The sequence below is a fragment of the Gobius niger genome, assembly GCF_951799975.1.
Source record: "Gobius niger genome assembly, chromosome: 7".
Taxonomy (NCBI): domain Eukaryota; kingdom Metazoa; phylum Chordata; class Actinopteri; order Gobiiformes; family Gobiidae; genus Gobius; species Gobius niger.
This window is the reverse complement of record NC_136858.1, coordinates 22470137-22487848: the sequence shown is the minus strand read 5'-3', so window position 1 is coordinate 22487848 and position 17712 is coordinate 22470137. Positions and strand designations below refer to the sequence as shown.

The 17712-nt window shown below is 42.4% G+C and overlaps 1 protein-coding gene across 3 annotated transcripts in view; it reads left to right on the top strand.

Moving 5' to 3' along the window:
* Positions 1–17712, top strand: part of slit1a (slit homolog 1a) — a 57183-nt gene that overhangs the window by 23934 nt on the left and 15537 nt on the right. For all 3 annotated transcript variants that reach the window (XM_079560122.1, XM_079560121.1, XM_079560120.1), the window contains exons 5-12: positions 8453–8524; positions 8770–8841; positions 9536–9607; positions 10337–10500; positions 12604–12751; positions 15671–15742; positions 17412–17483; positions 17576–17647. In XM_079560122.1, the coding sequence (XP_079416248.1) occupies positions 8453–8524; positions 8770–8841; positions 9536–9607; positions 10337–10500; positions 12604–12751; positions 15671–15742; positions 17412–17483; positions 17576–17647 (744 nt within the window). The remainder of the gene's footprint in view (positions 1–8452; positions 8525–8769; positions 8842–9535; positions 9608–10336; positions 10501–12603; positions 12752–15670; positions 15743–17411; positions 17484–17575; positions 17648–17712) is intronic.

Here is a 17712-nt window from a genome sequence, read left to right as displayed (position 1 = left end):
TTACTCATACACGCTGATGAGTTAACACCTGAACACGATTTCGTTGTACGCTTGTACAATAACAAATAAAGCACTTGTATAGTTTGCAGGTAAACCATAAAGAACTGTAATTACCAGTGAAACCATGTGAAATAAACCACACATGCTCTATAACCTCTCGGCTAATGCCTAATTATTCATTTATTTTTGCCAACAGTAAATAACGACACTGCTAAAGAAAATGCAAAGAGCTAGAGCAAATATTAGTATGGTACAAAGACATTCCAGACCAGGCTGTCACTCTCACTCAGTCATCCTTGAAGTCCCATCCTCCTCTTTTCATCTCTAATCTCTTCCTTCCTCCTCATACATCGACGTCTCTTCATTATTTCCTTCTCTATCCTTTCAAGTGAGGCATTGTCACCGTCTCTCACACAGCGCAGGTCTATAGTCAGTTGTTTCAAAGAATTCAACTCAGTCCTTTAAAGAAGTCCTTAATAAAGTCATGCCACCTGATTCTGTGCGGTCATTTAGATTCAGTTAGAAGACGCATAAATTTCCCACAATAATCTAACAATTGGTGGCTGTGTTTTCACTTACTGATCTCAGTGTATCTTCTCCATTGATGAGCCTGTGTGTTTTTGCTGACTTCCTCCATTATTTTTATAGCTGTAATGTGGTAGCTCTTGTTAATGACACACCTTCTCGCTGTAATTGTGTGCTTGGTGTCTTCCGCACTTGTGTGTCTGAGGGTTCAGATGTCACCCTCATCCTTGTCCGAGCGGTCTAATGGATTGGTCACGCTCCAGGCCCTCCCTGCCTGAATCACAGAGGAAAGGTCACAGGTCATTCCCAGGGTGACGTCTAACCTCCAGCAGAGGGAGAGAGCTTGACTGTTGCCAGCCCTTTGCACCAGTGTGTGTATTTTCTCTATAAACATGTGATACATCTAATGGGGATACCGTGCCCAACATAATAAAGTACTCCGAGGTAAAACAAATAGTAGAGTTCAGCTGCAGGATGTGACATTGTCATGTAGCCATACAAAAGTACACACTTGCTCCTGTGTCTGGTAAATCCATCACAGCCTCCTGGGGCTTGCTGCTCGCTCGAAAGGTCAGGGGTGAAATTTGAGGGGACGCCTCTGTGTGCATTAAGTGAATGTGTGTTGGCTGCAGATCTGTGCACATTCTAAGTGTTGATTAGGTCTCAACCAATGGTGATCTATAACTATCAAGAAACACAAACTAAATGTATGTCTAGCAAGGAGGCTGGTTAACAGATGATTCTCCTTCAGATCTCACTGTCCTTCAGTATGTTTTTATTATATGCAGTCGGGTAGAGTTATACGTGGAAGCATTTTAGAGGAATAAATGCATGATGCAACCAAAAGTATAATTTTATTATTATTTTTGCCATTCCCTTGGAAGTTTCCTTCTCTGCTTTTCATCATCCTTTGTTTCCTGTGCCGCCCCTCGTGTCTGCTCTCTCACATCACTCTGACTTTTCCTCTCCTGATTGCTGCTGGTTTGTTGTAATTTCATGCCCCCTGCTCTGGCAGTAGATCCGCTGGTGAGTGCCAGACTGCCTTTATGCTGCTTCCATGGGGACTTTCTCTGCACACACATACACTGCAGCCTCTGGCCTGGACCCGTATTCAGGCTGAACTTCTGGCAATAAATCGATCCAAAAGTTGTTTTCAAGCGCACAGCGCAAGACACATGCAGTGGAAAACATTTTCATTCAAGTGATGTGTTGGTGTTCACTTCATAATGAAACTAGGCCCGTGTTCACACATTGTGAACAAAGCCCTGTATTTCCACTTATCCATCATGGCTGTCATAGTCGAGTCATTCATCTAAAGGTATTGGCCTCATCTGGTGCTCTGACACTGTGCTAACTGTACTGGCATCCATTCAGTGGTGCGTGTTACAGCACACACAGGCCCACCCCAGGGAGTCATCAGTCTCTATGCTAATGCTTGTGTGCGATGATAGATGTAATAACTCACGAACACACATTGTGTTAGCTTTTTTCGTTTGTTATTATCACTCATTTTACCAAACAGCACTACATATGTTGCTTGGATGAAATTCTATATAAGTTAAATTTTCTAAAACAAAGATTGTAGACCATAAAAGTATGTTTGTGTCTATATAGTATGACGGAGTGTAATTCTGTGAGCCTGAGGCGGCCTCTCTACAAGGCTTCATTAACCCTGAACACTGGGCTCCTCGGGGCTTGTCTCTTCTCCAGAGCTCTGCCTCTGTATGGTCTAACACCAGACTGGTTACCCATTAATGAACACGCCTAAGGCCAAATGAACTGCACACACAACACTTCTGGGAGGAATCCAAACATGCAGGTATTTTAAACTGATATTGACTTTTAACAATGTAAAATATGAAGTATTTTCTCTGCTCTTCATTTTCAATTGCATGCATTTATATAACTTACATGATGAGATTTTACATGTTTTTTATTATAATTATGACTTTATTTTGTTTTTCATACATTTACATGGCATCCATAACGGAACACGTATAATCTCACAAATGATACTGTAACAATTAGTTAATGATCTGTGTTGCTTGTGGTGTTGTTGGGTTGGGGCACCCCGCTTACAGTGAATGTGGGCTGTCAGTGGGAAGTGTGAGGGCGTTTAACACTGGGCAGGACAGAGTAAACATCCACAACAGTCACTCCAGCTCATTGTTCAGGTCTTTTTCTCAGGACGAGGCCCACCCACCACACACAGCTGGGACCAGCTCCATTGTCCTCTGCACCGCCTCAAACACTGGCCCAAAGCTCCGACGCCGTTCCAGCTGGTACCTCTGTCTCCTAGCAACCATCACCTCTGCAGTTTGTGGCACCTCCACCACATTTTTGATCGCTAGTGAACATAAAACACAAAAATACTTAAGTTTATTTACTCTTCAATTTCTCTTAAGTAATGATATGAAGCTTAGCTCAAATAACAAGAAAATAAATCTCCTAAATGTTGGTCAAATATGACAACTGCCTGACTTTAAAGTAATACCAGCTGCATGTTTTGTTGATAGGACACGAGCCTTCATATTGTAAAGAGTGTTTACTTCTCTTTTGTACTTTACAAATCTCGTAAGCCTGATGCTGCAGTGAGCCGTCTTATTTATTGCTGATTACACTGGGCTTGACAATAGTGTGGGAGTGTGGTTTAGTTGTTGAGCCCTGAAGGATATGTGGGGTGAGTGTGTCCTGAGATAAGGTGATGTATATGCACTGGCTGATTTGTTGACTCTTTGTTGTGCACAATACACCTGTCTCATGCATCACAGAGAGAGGCAGGGAGAGCCAGCAGCCTTTATTGTTCTTTCCCTTTAACTGCTATATGTCATTAGATGTCTCCCACACTCATCTGAACACTGCACAAGCGTGTGAGCAAAAATAATTTTCCTCCCATGTTAGTAGAACTTGATTCTCAGTAATTTTTTTCTTATTCAAAAGAGTGTAAAAAAAAAAAAATCATCTAACTTTATTTATATGCCACATTTTCACAACTCAAACTGTTTCCAAACTGCTGCACAAACAAAAATGTGATTTAAAAAAAAAGTGCTTCATTCAGGATCACTTGCCATTATTTAAACAATAAAAACTTGTCAAACTAAACAAAAGCCCTTTCATAAAAAACAATGAACAGACTGAGTAAAATCAATAAAATCACAGTGGACCACAATGATAGAATGTAAGTAAAACAACATAAGAGAAGTGCTTTCCTTTTCAGCACCATATAACAATGCACTGTTACGACATGTTTGACGGGTGGACTCGTTCATTGGTAAAAAAGTCCTCGGCTGATCATTGCAATCAGTGATCAGTTCAATCATGATTTGACTTGAATTCAACACTTTTTTTCTCCAGTTTGAGCCGTGCACAAGCCGGAATAAATGAGCTGTAAGAGTGAAAGAACATGAGAAGCATCCAGTGTCAAACCAGTGCCAATTGCTTGTAAATCACTTTTTCCACAAGTTTTCCGTAAAACAAATTCAACATAAATCGCTCTGTGCCTTCATGCTCTCCAGACTTTCAAATCCCTGCATCCTGACACATATATGCACCTCCTTGTTTTGTGCATGAAGTCAATTACGCACCCGTGCTGCGTTCACTTGACTTGTTGATTGAAAGAGCTCCCGACTTCTGTTTGTCTAGTGGCAGCGCTGTGATCTTGCCTGTGGTTAGGTGTGGTGTATCTGTCATCACAGTTAGCTCAATAACGACTGACCTCAGACCAACACTTCCAGGAAAGCTTGCCATCCGATCCGCCGCTATCAGCTTTCCACTTTCGGTAGCCTGCTTTCACAAAGGGGCATCTTTAACCAGTTTAGCTGGACCACACAGTACGTGCAAGTGTGTTTTTGCCTGTTCTGAATTGCTGTTGCGCTTTTGTCTCACCCCGTCGTAAACCATTAGAGCAGCCAAATGATTCCCAGGCCATTTTCAGACATGAAAATGTTTTTTTTTATTCTTCAGTTGAGGTATTGCTGCTGCTGGCTAAAACGGTGCCGTAATAGCAGCGATAATGGACCTGTTGAGAGGTATGTTTTGCCTCCCTTCTGGCCCTCTCGCTGTTGCTCTATTGTCCAGCAGGTAGACAGCATGATGGATGGAGAGGCCTTTGACTAGGAGGCTGCCTGCATGGCCGTGCTATCGTACACCCCTCCATCAGTTGATAGTGTCCGTCGTGATCGATGCCAGGGCCCCACTCCCCACCTCTGGGCCATCACTCAGCCTGACCACCAGAGAAAGGACTGGACACAAGCGGACTTAATGGTCCAACAGGGAGAGAAACTATAGAGCATATGTGCGACTGCGGATAGATTTTCTTCCCTTTTTTCTCTGCACTTTCTTAACTCTTAAATTTGCTTCACGGGTGGCAGAGGATCCGCCGCCAAATGTATGGGATTTTGAAAGCCTGTATACACAAGGACATCATGAATCATTTACAGTGAAAGGGGAGACGCGGGCAAGAGTAAAACTAGTTATTCCTTCTTGTGTGTGTGTGCGCATGTGTGTGTGTGTGTGTGTGCGTGTGTGTGTGTGTGTGTGTGTGTGTGTGTGTGTGTGATAGAGAGAAATCTGTCTGTCAGCTCTCATGTGGACTTGATAAGTTCCTCTGACATTGTGCTTTCTCTTGGTGGTTGCTGAGCGTTCCCGTCTGGGAGCAACAGTGTGTTTCTCATTGGTCGGTAAGCTGTGTATGATTAGAGGGGGAGTCCATCCATGAAATCCCCCTCAAGTCCCATTGCTGAAGAGACCGCTCGGTCCATGCGTCCTGTAACGTGCGGTGTGTGTGTGTGCACGTTGTGCAAGAGAGGAGACCGGTGATGTGCTGGCTGTGCTTTCAACATCACAATAAATCTCAAAGCATTTCCAGACCCATTTATCAGACACAGGCGACACTAGAGAGTTAAACGCATAAACGAGCACCGCTGTGACAGTCTCCTGGAAAACAGATAATTCTACTTGATCACTTATTTCCGGGCGCCACTGTGAATAAAAAGGGAGGAAGCTTACTGCAAAAAGAAAGATGGCTATATGTAAAATTGAGGAATTAGCTTCCGCCTACGGTATCAGGCTGGCTTTATACTTTCATGATGATTACACCTCTGCATTACTCCGACACTTCTGTCCGTTCTCCACCTAAAGTTTCCTGCATGAGTGAAATACCGAGATCTGATGTGGCTCTCCGCTACTACTGTATCCGATCAGCTTGACTGCTCCTGAAAGTGTCTTGGTTTTAATGAACACTCTCATCTTCTCAAACTGATGTCACGTTTAGTTTATCAATGGTCTTTTACTGTGAAGAAAAGTAGCCCACTGTTGTGTATTTGGTGCCCACACACTGCCATATTTAACGGCTTTCGCACACCTCATTAACTCGTGTAATGAGCAAGTGTACTCCCTCAGATTTTGTCTTTGAATGGCAAAATAAACATGCTGCTGATTTAATGAAATAAATGGAACTCAATATTCTATGCACTCATGAATGTGTTTAGCTGTGAATGGCATCACTGGTCCCTTATTTGTGTTTAGTTTGAGTTCTAACGTTTTGGGCTGTCCAGAGTGATTATAATGAATTGAGATAAAAAAAAAAAAAGCTACACAAACAGCTGCAGCATCCAGGTTACCACGTAGAAATGTTCCATGCGGCGCACAGGCACTTTTCTAAATGATTTTGTTCCATAATTAAAGTAACAGCCTGCTTACAATCCATTACAGTGTTTGGCTTCAACGCTACTTCCAACATGTTTTGATATGCTGATATTAAATTCCTTGTGGTTCATTTCGAATTACAGTATGTCGATTGCTCCAACTTGTTTACCAGAGAGCCACAAACAGTTTCAATCGAGAGGCGGTGATGAGAGGGGGGGTCAATAATGAGTTTTTTTTTATTACATGGTGCAAACTTGTGCATCGTTTTAATTAAATGGCGCTGTTTCTCATCAGCAAAACCTGTCAAAATAGAGTTTTAAAACATCATAGATTTTGCGCGTTTGATTTATGGTGCTCGGCGTCAGCGGCTGTTGTTGGCTTACAGTGGAGGCGGAGGTTGTGAAACCTGTGTGAAAGAGGTGATTGTTTGCCATTGTATAGGCATGTGTCTATGCACGCTTTCATCTGAGCGTTACACACTGAACATATTGTGGAGCCACTCTGGTTTTTCACTGTCACTGAGGGAACACAGTCTCTATGCCGTCCTCTTAAAAACACTTAAAACAACTAGTGGTTATCTTTTAGATATCTGAGTTTATGCTAATCTTCTCAATCTTGTGTTTGCTTTGTGTTTCGAAAGTCATGTTTTTCAAGCACCGCACAATGCCGGGCGCTGTGTACAGTATTAATGTTGTTAGATAGGGATCAGAGGTTAATGATGTGAATCAGACAGGAACCAGACATTACCTTGAGAGTGCAGCTTATCTTAAGACCAGGCGCCTTTAGCTATGTCTGATACACTTGCTAATTGCACTCGATACGCCATTGCAGAGATTCTTGTAAACAAATGTATCAGTGGCTGGGTTTATTCTAAGGGCAATTTAGATAGCATTATTTGAGGCTTAGTTTATGCTCAAAGATTGTGAGCGAACTGCGAGTATATTAGTGTTGTTAGCTGTGCCTCACAGCTGAAGCCATGTGTGCTGCTACTCCATCATTAAGACTACAATGGGAATGAACTGTGACAGACGTAAATGAAAGGGGAGTGGGCTGCTCTAATGAACTAACTCACCAACCTGTGGTATGCAGTGCATTAAGGTAAATCTTTACCAGCTCTGAGTCTTTTGAACGCTCACACACCTGGCATGGCAGTGGCCTTTTGGACGGGCTGTGCGCAGGAAACATAGAGTCTGACCTGGTCATTACAGCTCTCAGGGAAAAAGCCTGGAGGTTTGCAGCTCGTGGAGCCCAAACACTCTGTAGTCAAAGTGCCGCTGAATAAAGCCTGGTGATTATGACCTGTGATCCTGCTCCCCGTGCTTTAACTGCCTCTGCCTCGATCCTGCAAGACTTCACAAACACATGAGCTGTACCCAAAAACAATATTGTCAAAGGGAAGGAGCGGCCCTTTGTGTTTTATCACTTCCTAAACATGTCAGACTACTGCATGTTTAGTTTCTCTTTCATGTTTGCGTCCACAATGAGGAATAAAGCATTACTGTAATGACCAACAGAGGCCAGTTTGGCTGTTTGTGGTGAGTGGTCACTCAAATGGCCCAGCTTTGTTAAAATTATGCTCCCAAACTAATCAAAAAATGTCAAATATCTTGAATCCAAAAGAGCTGAGGTTCTGCCTAAAAAAATGCCAGTCAGCAGCAACCACATGCTCTGTAAAATACAGCATGGTCTCCCACAGAAATGCGTCCTTTGCCATTTTAGGAATGTGTAAATGCGGAAATGTAGCATCGCTAAATTTAATATAAGAGTTCAAACCCCACGATAAATCCTTGAAATTCACTGAACAAATAAAGTGCGGCCAGAAAACTGTAACAGCTTTGGTTTTTCTTGAGGAAGTTAATGAGAGAAGCCAGTGTCTTGATGAGCATCATTACTGGCTGTCATGGGGTTTCTGGCCACAGATTGTCCCAAAACAGAACAGTTGTGACGCGACCTCCCGTGACCTCAGCATCTAATCCAATCAAACTTGTTCGTTGTGTGTATACATCTCTCCAAGCCAATCATGTTATAGCCTGATAACAGGATTATGAGGGTTTTAGTGGATTGGCCTTGAGAAAGCTTTCATTTCACGCTCAAGCTGTATTGATGGTATATTGTTTGTTTTTTATAAATGTGAGATTTTAGAGAATAGCTAAAAGCCCTATACCTGATGTTTTATATTAGTGGAACAAAATTAGTTTCTACAAAGGTTCAACAAGGAACGTTTAAATATGTTTACTGAACACACATAACAAACCTAATGTTATAATCTTTTTAATTGCAGAGATCTGAGTGAGAACCTGATCCAGTCAATCCCCAGAAAAGCTTTCCGAGGAGCCACAGACATAAAAAACCTGTGAGTTTTGACATTTTGGTAAAGCCTGTATTTGTTTAGATGGTGTTTTCCTTCGAGACGTCCTGTACATTTATGTTGTGCTGCAGAGGGATGAATCCGTTCACTGCTCGTCTTCAGGATTACAGTGTCCTTATTGATTTGCCATAGTCCATCAGTCTAGTATTTACAGAACTGATGATTACAATCTGCCCGCAGGGAGAAGTGAAGATCCTCCGTCTGTAACAATGACTTTCTTTTCTGTTTAGTCAGCTGGACAAGAACCACATTGCCTGCATTGAAGACGGAGCATTCCGGGCTTTAAGAGGTTTGGAAGTGCTGTAAGTGTTGAATTTTACCATCACATTCTTTATCATCATTATCCCTTTTTGTCACAATGTTTTGTTACGTTACCATAGCTGAATCTTCTTTCATTTGAGTGGCCCAGGTTATTATACCAAATACCCGTATGGCGCATTTTGAAGGCCTTGCAGCTTTGATTCTGGCCCCATTAACGCCTTGTTCCACACAGTTGACAGCGGCATTCCCCTCCATCACATCAACTCCACCCACTCTTTTATCAGCATCCCATGCAGCCCTAGGCAGCCTTCTGACAATGAGGCTCAGACGATCTCAATCAACAACAAAGCCATTCACATGCAACCCCATCATTATATATTAAAACGATTTGATTTTCACAAAGTTTTTCTCAAGTTTTATAATCAGTATTTTGATTTAATTTAAGCAAAGCACTTTAAAATACACACAGATTGGAAATGACCTAAATTCCTGACTGAAGGAACATGAAGGGACATACAGTATGTTTGTTTCTGCATTGCCTGTGATCTTTCGTGTGAATTAGTATGCTCATGTGTAGGAGGAGGGTCACATCTGCATGAAACAACCTGTGATATTCTCAGCGGGATGCCACAAAGGGAAATTATGTTAAAATGGGGGGGGACGACTGTAGGAAAAATACATTTTTGCTTTGTTTGTAGAAATATAAATAAAAACTCAAACTCTTTTTCTTCACAGAACATTGAACAACAACAACATCAGCAGCATCCCAGTCTCCAGCTTTAACCACATGCCTAAGCTGAGAACCTTGTAAGTCACACATTTCACATTGCAATGCTCCATTTTTCTGGACATATTCAAAAACATATCAAAACACATAACTGTCCGTATGTGGGACTCCACACGGGTAAAGAGTGCAAAACCATGCAATTTCGCAGATAGGTCCTGCCATTCCATGTGGTGTTGGTAGTGTGCCACAACCACAGTCAGTCGCCAAGCCAAGGGCCATTATTCCCTTTGTCCAAAGCACACAAGATTAAAACTACATATACTCCAGAGGTTAATGTACAACATGTGTCTTCTACATTATGTGTGATTACTGAATCTGAAATTATGCACCAATTAAAACAATTATGCTTTTTTTGACTCTGTGCTGCAACTCCTCCGTTCTTGTGGTACATATTTGTGTGTCCTTGCACTCCGTGGGGCCTCGCTGTTTATGTGCACTTCGAGTGTCTAAGCACAGAGCCTCGTGCTCCTGAGGTCCACTGCACCACAATGAGTTATTCTGAACCAGCACAGCATTCCAGGGCTGCTGTGCTTGGAGTATTGGCTTTAGAAAAGGCCTCTCAAGCATTCTGCCTTTAGAATATGCCATTTACAATCAACCATGGACCATGTCATTTACTGCAGTGTTTTCCTTAAGGGGCACGATGTGATGAGCGCTGTGAAAAAAAACAAAAAAAACACTTGTTATGCCTCAAATTAGAATTCGGAGAAGGTCTCTGAATACCACTCACAGGTTTCTATTTGTTACAGCCGTCTCCACTCCAACGATCTCAGCTGCGACTGTCATCTGGCCTGGCTGGCCCAGTGGCTCAGACAGAGACCCACCATTGGACTGTTCACTCAGTGCACTGGCCCCGCAGAGCTCAGAGGCCTGAATGTAGCCGAGGTGCAAAAACACGAGTTCACCTGCTCAGGTAGTGGACATTACTTTGCATTTCAATAACACTTTGTTCCACATAGTTTTCTATATTTTTCATCTCTTTGCTCTAACCACTTCACATGGTCTGTCCTTTCACCTGGCAGCCACCTGTCTGTGCGCCTCCCTCCTGGCCTCCCTTGTGCCACTTTCTGACCTTTTTATGTGTCTGCACAGTCAAGGGTTGCCAGGGAAATCCTCTAAACATTTATGAAACCAGAAAGCTTAAGATGAGAGCATTGCACAGTATTTCAGTCTTCTCTCCAGCTTTTCTACAGATTTGCTTAGGTTTATTCAAGCCAACAAAACCACTGTCTAATTTCTAGTACTCTGTTTGTGTATAGAGTCTTGCTGCATATGGAGAATAGCCCTGAGTTTATCTAACCATAACAATGAAAAACAACATGAGAACCTCCACTCCGTACAAGGTCATCTCCACAGCACCTGCAAAGGGTTGTTTTGTCAGCGTCTGTCCCACGGTTGAGACTCGTACGTGCACTGCCCTCCCACAACTACAGATCTCATTAACTATTCTTTGCTCAATCGCTAATTCAATTACATTTTATTTGTGTTGTTTTATTTATTTTACCAAAATTGGTTTAAAACAAATAACAAATAATACTATTTGCACCATAGAAGAACAAAAAATAGTGTGTTTGTGTCTGTTTAAGTTAACAAGTGACCAGAGGTTGAACTCCCAGCGTAGGCCTCATTAGAAATGGCAAACTCAGTTTAAGATGTTTAGTTGTGGACATGGCCAAGTGATCTGGTATGGTGCTGCTTTGCAAAGAGCCAAAAAAGGCAGACGTGGGCAGACAGTGGTTGCCTCAGCTTTTGGAAACATTAATGAGTCTCCACTGTAAAACTTTTGTGGGACATGTGTTGTATCCTGTGTTTGCTGCTGTTGGTCATTTACCTCGCCTCCAGTGTCTTTGTACATTGGTGTTTGAATGAGAGCGTGAATGGGTGACTACCTTGCTATGAAGCGCTTTGGGCCTAATGAAGTTAGAAAAGCGCTATATAAGTTGAGACCATTTACCATTTACAAAAACATAATAAAGAGTCTAACATTGTACAGTATCAGCAAAATGCGGAGGGGATCACTGATGTTAAAGGCAACTCAAAAGAACAGAAAGTGACGGGGTGGAGGTGTGAACCTTGAAGGTGCTTGTGCAGAAGCAGAAGATAACGGGGACAATGGATATTTCAAACGCTTCACTTCGATGCTACCTGTCACACAGCTGTCATTGTTAAGCCCGCTCCAGCTGTGCACTGCACTCTCCCTGATCCCAGGGCTGTCAAATGTGCCATGTTAGATCTGAATGGAGTTGTGCTCTGGCCTACACCTGATCCCAGATCTGTCAAAACTCTGCCATTCCACATCATAGGACCTGAAACCACATGGGCCTAGTGGCTATATTACTTTTTAAGCTTTTGCTTTATGCAATATGATTTCAGACTCATAATTGTTGTAATATTAATGGTTAAATTAAATAGTGGCTTGCTTTGATCAAGTGTGTGAGATGGAAAATGTATAGTAGCGATGCTTTATACATTTTATTCACTATACTGCATTTGTGTTGAACATACACATGCAATACATTGATAAATAAGTCGATGCCGGTGGCAGGGCTGTTTGAACAAGTATCTGGAGTAGTGAAGATGCCATGCCTTGTGTGCTTTGTATGCAAATGGAAAAGTTGAATCGTTTGAGAATAAATTGAGATGCAGCAGTGGGGGGTTGTCGAGCTGAATGTGCAGAAAGACGCACGAATCTCACCCCAGAGAACGCAGACTCAGGAGGAAAATCTGCAACAAGAGATCAATGAATGTTATTGGGACGCTCAAACTCTATAATTCATGTCTTTCTTCCCCTCTCAATGAAGCCGCATGCTTTTGATAGGTAACCCAGTTTCTTTGCGACTGATTTTCAAGCATGTATGACTTTGCAGCACACTGAAGAGCTGAACTCTTCCCCAATTTCAATGTCAAAAATCACCTTTGAAAGTTGAGATAGCAGAGGAACTTTCTGGCGAGAACAATAGAATGATAATGAATAAACCTCTATAGCCTTTCCTTATGTAATTTTCCTCCTTGCCAGGTCACCAGGATTCTTCGAGCCCTCAGGCGTGCAGCACCGGGGGAGGATCCTGTCCCGCGATGTGCACATGCAGCAACAACATTGTGGACTGCAGAGGGAAAGGTCTGACGGCCATCCCAGCAAACCTTCCAGAAAGCATGGCCGAGATGTGAGTGCACACACATCAGGACACGGGGACAACATGCAAGCACACACAGGAGGGTTGAACCTAGGCCCTTCTAGCACTAACCGCTGGACCACCGTGCCACTCTACTAATACTACTACTACTACTTGATACTCCACACAAGAATGGAGGCACTGGATTTCTGGGTCTCCTTCTCCTCATGGGCTGTGTTTATAAATACTCAGTTTCATGGAAGTCACAGATCGCATGGTCCTCAACAACCCTGACCCATTTCAGCTGCTGTGCTAAATATCCTGATTTGGATTGTCTGTTTACTGGATAGTTGAGTCTGGATAGTCTCTACTGAATTAACTATTAACTATTTGATGGTAATAATGGAGATTTGTGATGATAATAACAAATCTATTCAAAAGAGAGATTTGCCAATACATACAAGTTCTTTCAAAGCCTCTTTATAATGTAATATAAATACAACTAAAATATGAACAAAAGATTAAAAAAAAAGAATACATTGAAAACCATATCCAGCCCTCTCTCTCTCCATAAAAAGTAGTCCAAGTCCAGTCGAGTCAAAGTGTTCAAAAATCTATTCTATGTCCGTACATACAGTTTAATTCTAAAATAAACTTGGATCAGAAATGTACATTACCTTCTCTGCTTTTGCTTCCAGAACTGAGCCCCTTTTTTTTTTTTTAAACAATCTATTCCTTTTCTCAGACTGTCTTTCTGACCACGCGCTTGGATTCTCGAAAATTAAAAAGCAGCAGGGAAGATGCCCCTCCATAATTAAGAGCGGTTGGTCTGATCTCTTGGGGTTCATTATAGAATCAATTTCTGTGATAAAGAGTTGAACTGCTGGGCACCAAGGCCAGTGTAGTGTTGGTAATGAGATCACGAACACACACACATCCGGCTCTCGTTATGTTCAAATCAGAACTGCAACCTCTGTGCCCTGTTCGCTCCTAATGAATGCCACTGTGTTTATAGCTGGCGGGATGTGAGCTGCTTTCTGTTCTCCTCTGTTGTGAGACCAGGCCCAGTTAACTCAAACACAACCACAACACATTATTATGCACCAAAGTCTCCATCTGCAATAACTGAACTATGCCGTAAAAGTCTCCTTGCCTTTGGTCCGCTGCTGCGGTCCTGCCATCTATTTGTGACACACACACACGCACACACACACACACGCACACACACACGCACACACACACGCATAGTTAACACCCAGAGGCATAATGTGTTTCCTCGTAATGAAAACCATGCTCGAGCACTAATGAAAAGGATGAAGAACATTGATTGAGCTGACACAAACACCAGCTCACACACATCCATGCACCCATGTAAACACACCTGAACACACGTACAAATGTTCACTCGGGCAAATTGGATTAGGGCCATTGATTGTGGATTCCAAGGCAACTCACTGAGATTGTGTCTTATTTCTTTCTCAATTGGAAGATTTAGCAGCTTGTTCATGTCTGACAGTGTAGTATTGAGGAGCGTTATCGATGATTATGTTTTCTCAGATAGATTGAAAATATGTTAAATTAAAATGTTGCTTTCTACATGCTGGTCTGTGACAAAATGCAGGAGCTTTACAGATGGACAGCCCTGACCCACACTGGCTGAGTACCGTAACTCGTATGTACACAGACAGAACCACAGAGGCTGTGAGTGTGCAGATTGCCAGACTGGTTTGGACCAGTCCGACAGACTGGTTGATGAGAGAAGGCGCTAAAGCCACTTGGCCCTCTCCTCCGCCGCATGGTGAGGGCAGAGGAACCACAGAGCTGTCAGTCCACTGTAAATCCACACACACAGTCGGACTAAAACAGACAGAGCATGGCTGCCACAAGAATCTGTGGTCTGGAATCATAGCTATCTTGAGAATGTCAAGTGGAATTGCTCACTGCATTAAACACTGCTTGTGAAGACGAGTCATTTAAAGATAATTTTGAAAATGTAAAGTGGTTGTGGTTTTAACAAAACATTTATCTCTCTAAGAATTCAAGCTTCAGTGTTGCAATGCCTAGAATCAAGCACACTGGAGACATTCATGGGGAGGGAAATATGTATGACAATTTAATGGAAAAGAATGTTCGCCGAATTTGACATGTATTTATTGTGTTATGTTTTTACACCCACAAGCCTTTCTCTAACTACCCCCCTCACACACGCACTCACACACTGGCCCATAGGACATGAGCTAGTTCCTTCTCTGTTTTTGGCCATTACAGGGCCAAAGGACAGCTGCAGCTAGCTCCCTCTGGGCCGAGCTAAACCTTGTTAAGGACAGTTTTAAAAGCTGTGAACTGACCTGCAGATAAACAGCCCTTTGCCCGCTGCACCAGGGAATTGGTCTGGCCTGAGATCTGCCCCAAGTAGCTGCCACCACACTTCTATACACTCTACACTAATGGGCTTTAGATGTCTGTTTCCCTACAACATATGAGGCTGATTACGCTGCAGCGCTGCTCTGTCCCAAATGAGCACATGTATATTTGTGTATGTCTGCGCTGAGATTTTTGTCAGGCCTTTTTCTCGTCAAACTATGCTCTTAGCTTTACTGGCAAAAGTAAGCATAATTAACTTTTAATTTTTTTCATTTTGTTTTGCAAATGCTTTGCAGACAAATGCAGACATTTTTCTTGCAAAATAAAGACCGTTATTGATATTCAGAGTCCCATATGTGCTGGAAACTATAAACATTGCTCTGTGAAGATAGTCTTCAACTGTCCAAAGTCTTTTTACTGCTGCACTGTTTATTGCTTTTGAGGATGTTATGACTCCAATATGCATTACAGCTGTGGAATAGATCTTCATAACATAATCAGGCCAATCAGCGAAGGCCAGAGGTTAGGAAGTGTGAGGAGTTGCCATAGAAACATCTATTGTTTGTTTTACTGATAATATTGCCTTCTCCTCTCTCCTTCCTTCAGACGTCTGGAGCAAAATGGGATCAAGTCCATCCCTCCTGGAGCCTTCTCTCCATACAAGAAGCTGCGTAGGATGTAAGTACAGTGGTGCACTACCTCAGGGCTAAATAATACAGCAGTGAACAAGAAGTCTGGAAAAAAGAACTGACAATTGGCTTCCATGCTAAGGACTATGAAGTATTTATTTTGTCTGTGCTTGAAAAAAAAAAAATCTTGTTCTGCGGCTGGAAATTCAAACTAGCGCTGCATGTGCAGTGCAGCCAGCATCTGTCTAGCTGCACTGGGATTCCCCTGGCACTAGTTTTCCTCTGTGTCTGTGTGTTGAACTGTCTTCATGGCCAAATGCAACTGCGGCAGACATGATGACGGGATATAGAGGTCTGAACTGAGGCTGAGGTTCAGCTCTCTTTTGGAGTCCACACTGTCATGCTGCTACCTGAAACATGGCCAGAAGATATACTTGCTGTTTAATTATCTAACACAGCCACACACATGCACAAGACAGTTGCAACTTTCTGTACACATAAACAAGAAATATGGCTGTTTAGAGTTCAAATAAGGTCAACAGATTATTCCAAATGCAAAACCCAGAGACGAAGCATTTTCATATTAATGGTTAAACAATAAAACGGTCTACTTCAATTCTCTGTACACTGACCTGAACAAACCTCTTCAGGCTCAAGCTTGTTCTTTCTTTTCTTTCACTAAGAAGTGATGATGATTTGTTCTTACTATGACTCTAAATGTAGTTTTAAATCTTGATTTTTCATTGATGCTGTGCAGGAGCCATCGAAGGAAAACCTTCTAATGGGAAGCAGACCGTCTTACTTGCATTGGGCTTTCAGATATTTACTTGTTCATAAAATACACATGCTGCTATATGATCCCAACTGCCACTGTTGCACTGATTCTACATTTAGCAACAAAGATCTTCGGCCATGTGTTTGTGTTGTGCCAGCTGCCCCTGCGGCTGCAGGTCTTGTGTCCCACTCAATGTGTCGATAGACTCATACATTATGTCGCATACTGTCATGGCATGCAAAAGAACCTCATCAAGGGTGAGGGTGAAGAGCGCTCGATCAGAAAAGGTCACTTCAATGTGCCTGCTTTTTGTGAATGTATTTTTCTGGAGGCTATAGCTACACATGTAAGTTCTCTAAATGAGAGCCATTGTGCCCTATAAATATCACATTATGACCTTGGCTCAGTTTCCTTTACCTTTGCATGAACCTGTCTTAAACATCAGGATAGAAATACACATACACACTGCTCCACATTTTGACTGCTTTGCATTGGTTCATTTTTCAGCAAAACCTGTACAGGAAAATACATGGCTACTTACTTAGAAGTTACAATGACAACATATACCTTTACCACATGATTACTGCATTACAGTTATCCTGTCTCTTAGAGTTCAGCCCACATATCCCTTTCCTCATCGGTCTTTCTCGTCTTCTGTTACATTTAGAGCACATGAGCATACTCTCTGCATGTGCATCCTAAAACAACATAATGGTTTCTTCTTATTCCACCTTCGTAACATAGGGCCAACAATAATGGGTCATATACAGTAAGCTGTGCCTCATCAAGTGCTTTAAATCAAGAGTAGGCCTTCATCCAGACCCTGAAATGTGTGTCCCAGGCTTCTGTAACTAATACAGGAAGTCAGATAATTAAGGTTAAAATTACATTTTCTTTTGCCAGTGTTGTTCTTCTTATTTACTCTGTCTTTCTTCTCTAACAGAGACCTGAGTAACAATCAGATTTCAGAGATCGCTCCTGATGCCTTCCAGGGCCTGCGCTCACTCAACTCCCTGTGAGTAACTGCAGTGCAGCTTGTGTAAACAAGTATTTTCTGGGTGGCTGTAGACCTTATGTAAATTCTTTGTGTGTATTGTGATTTCCCAGTGTTCTGTATGGAAATAAAATCACGGACCTGCCCAAAGGGGTATTTGACGGCCTGTACGCCCTTCAACTGCTGTAAGTAGAGCATTCACTTTATGCTGATGCTCTGCAGACCCAGTACCTACAAACCACACAATGTT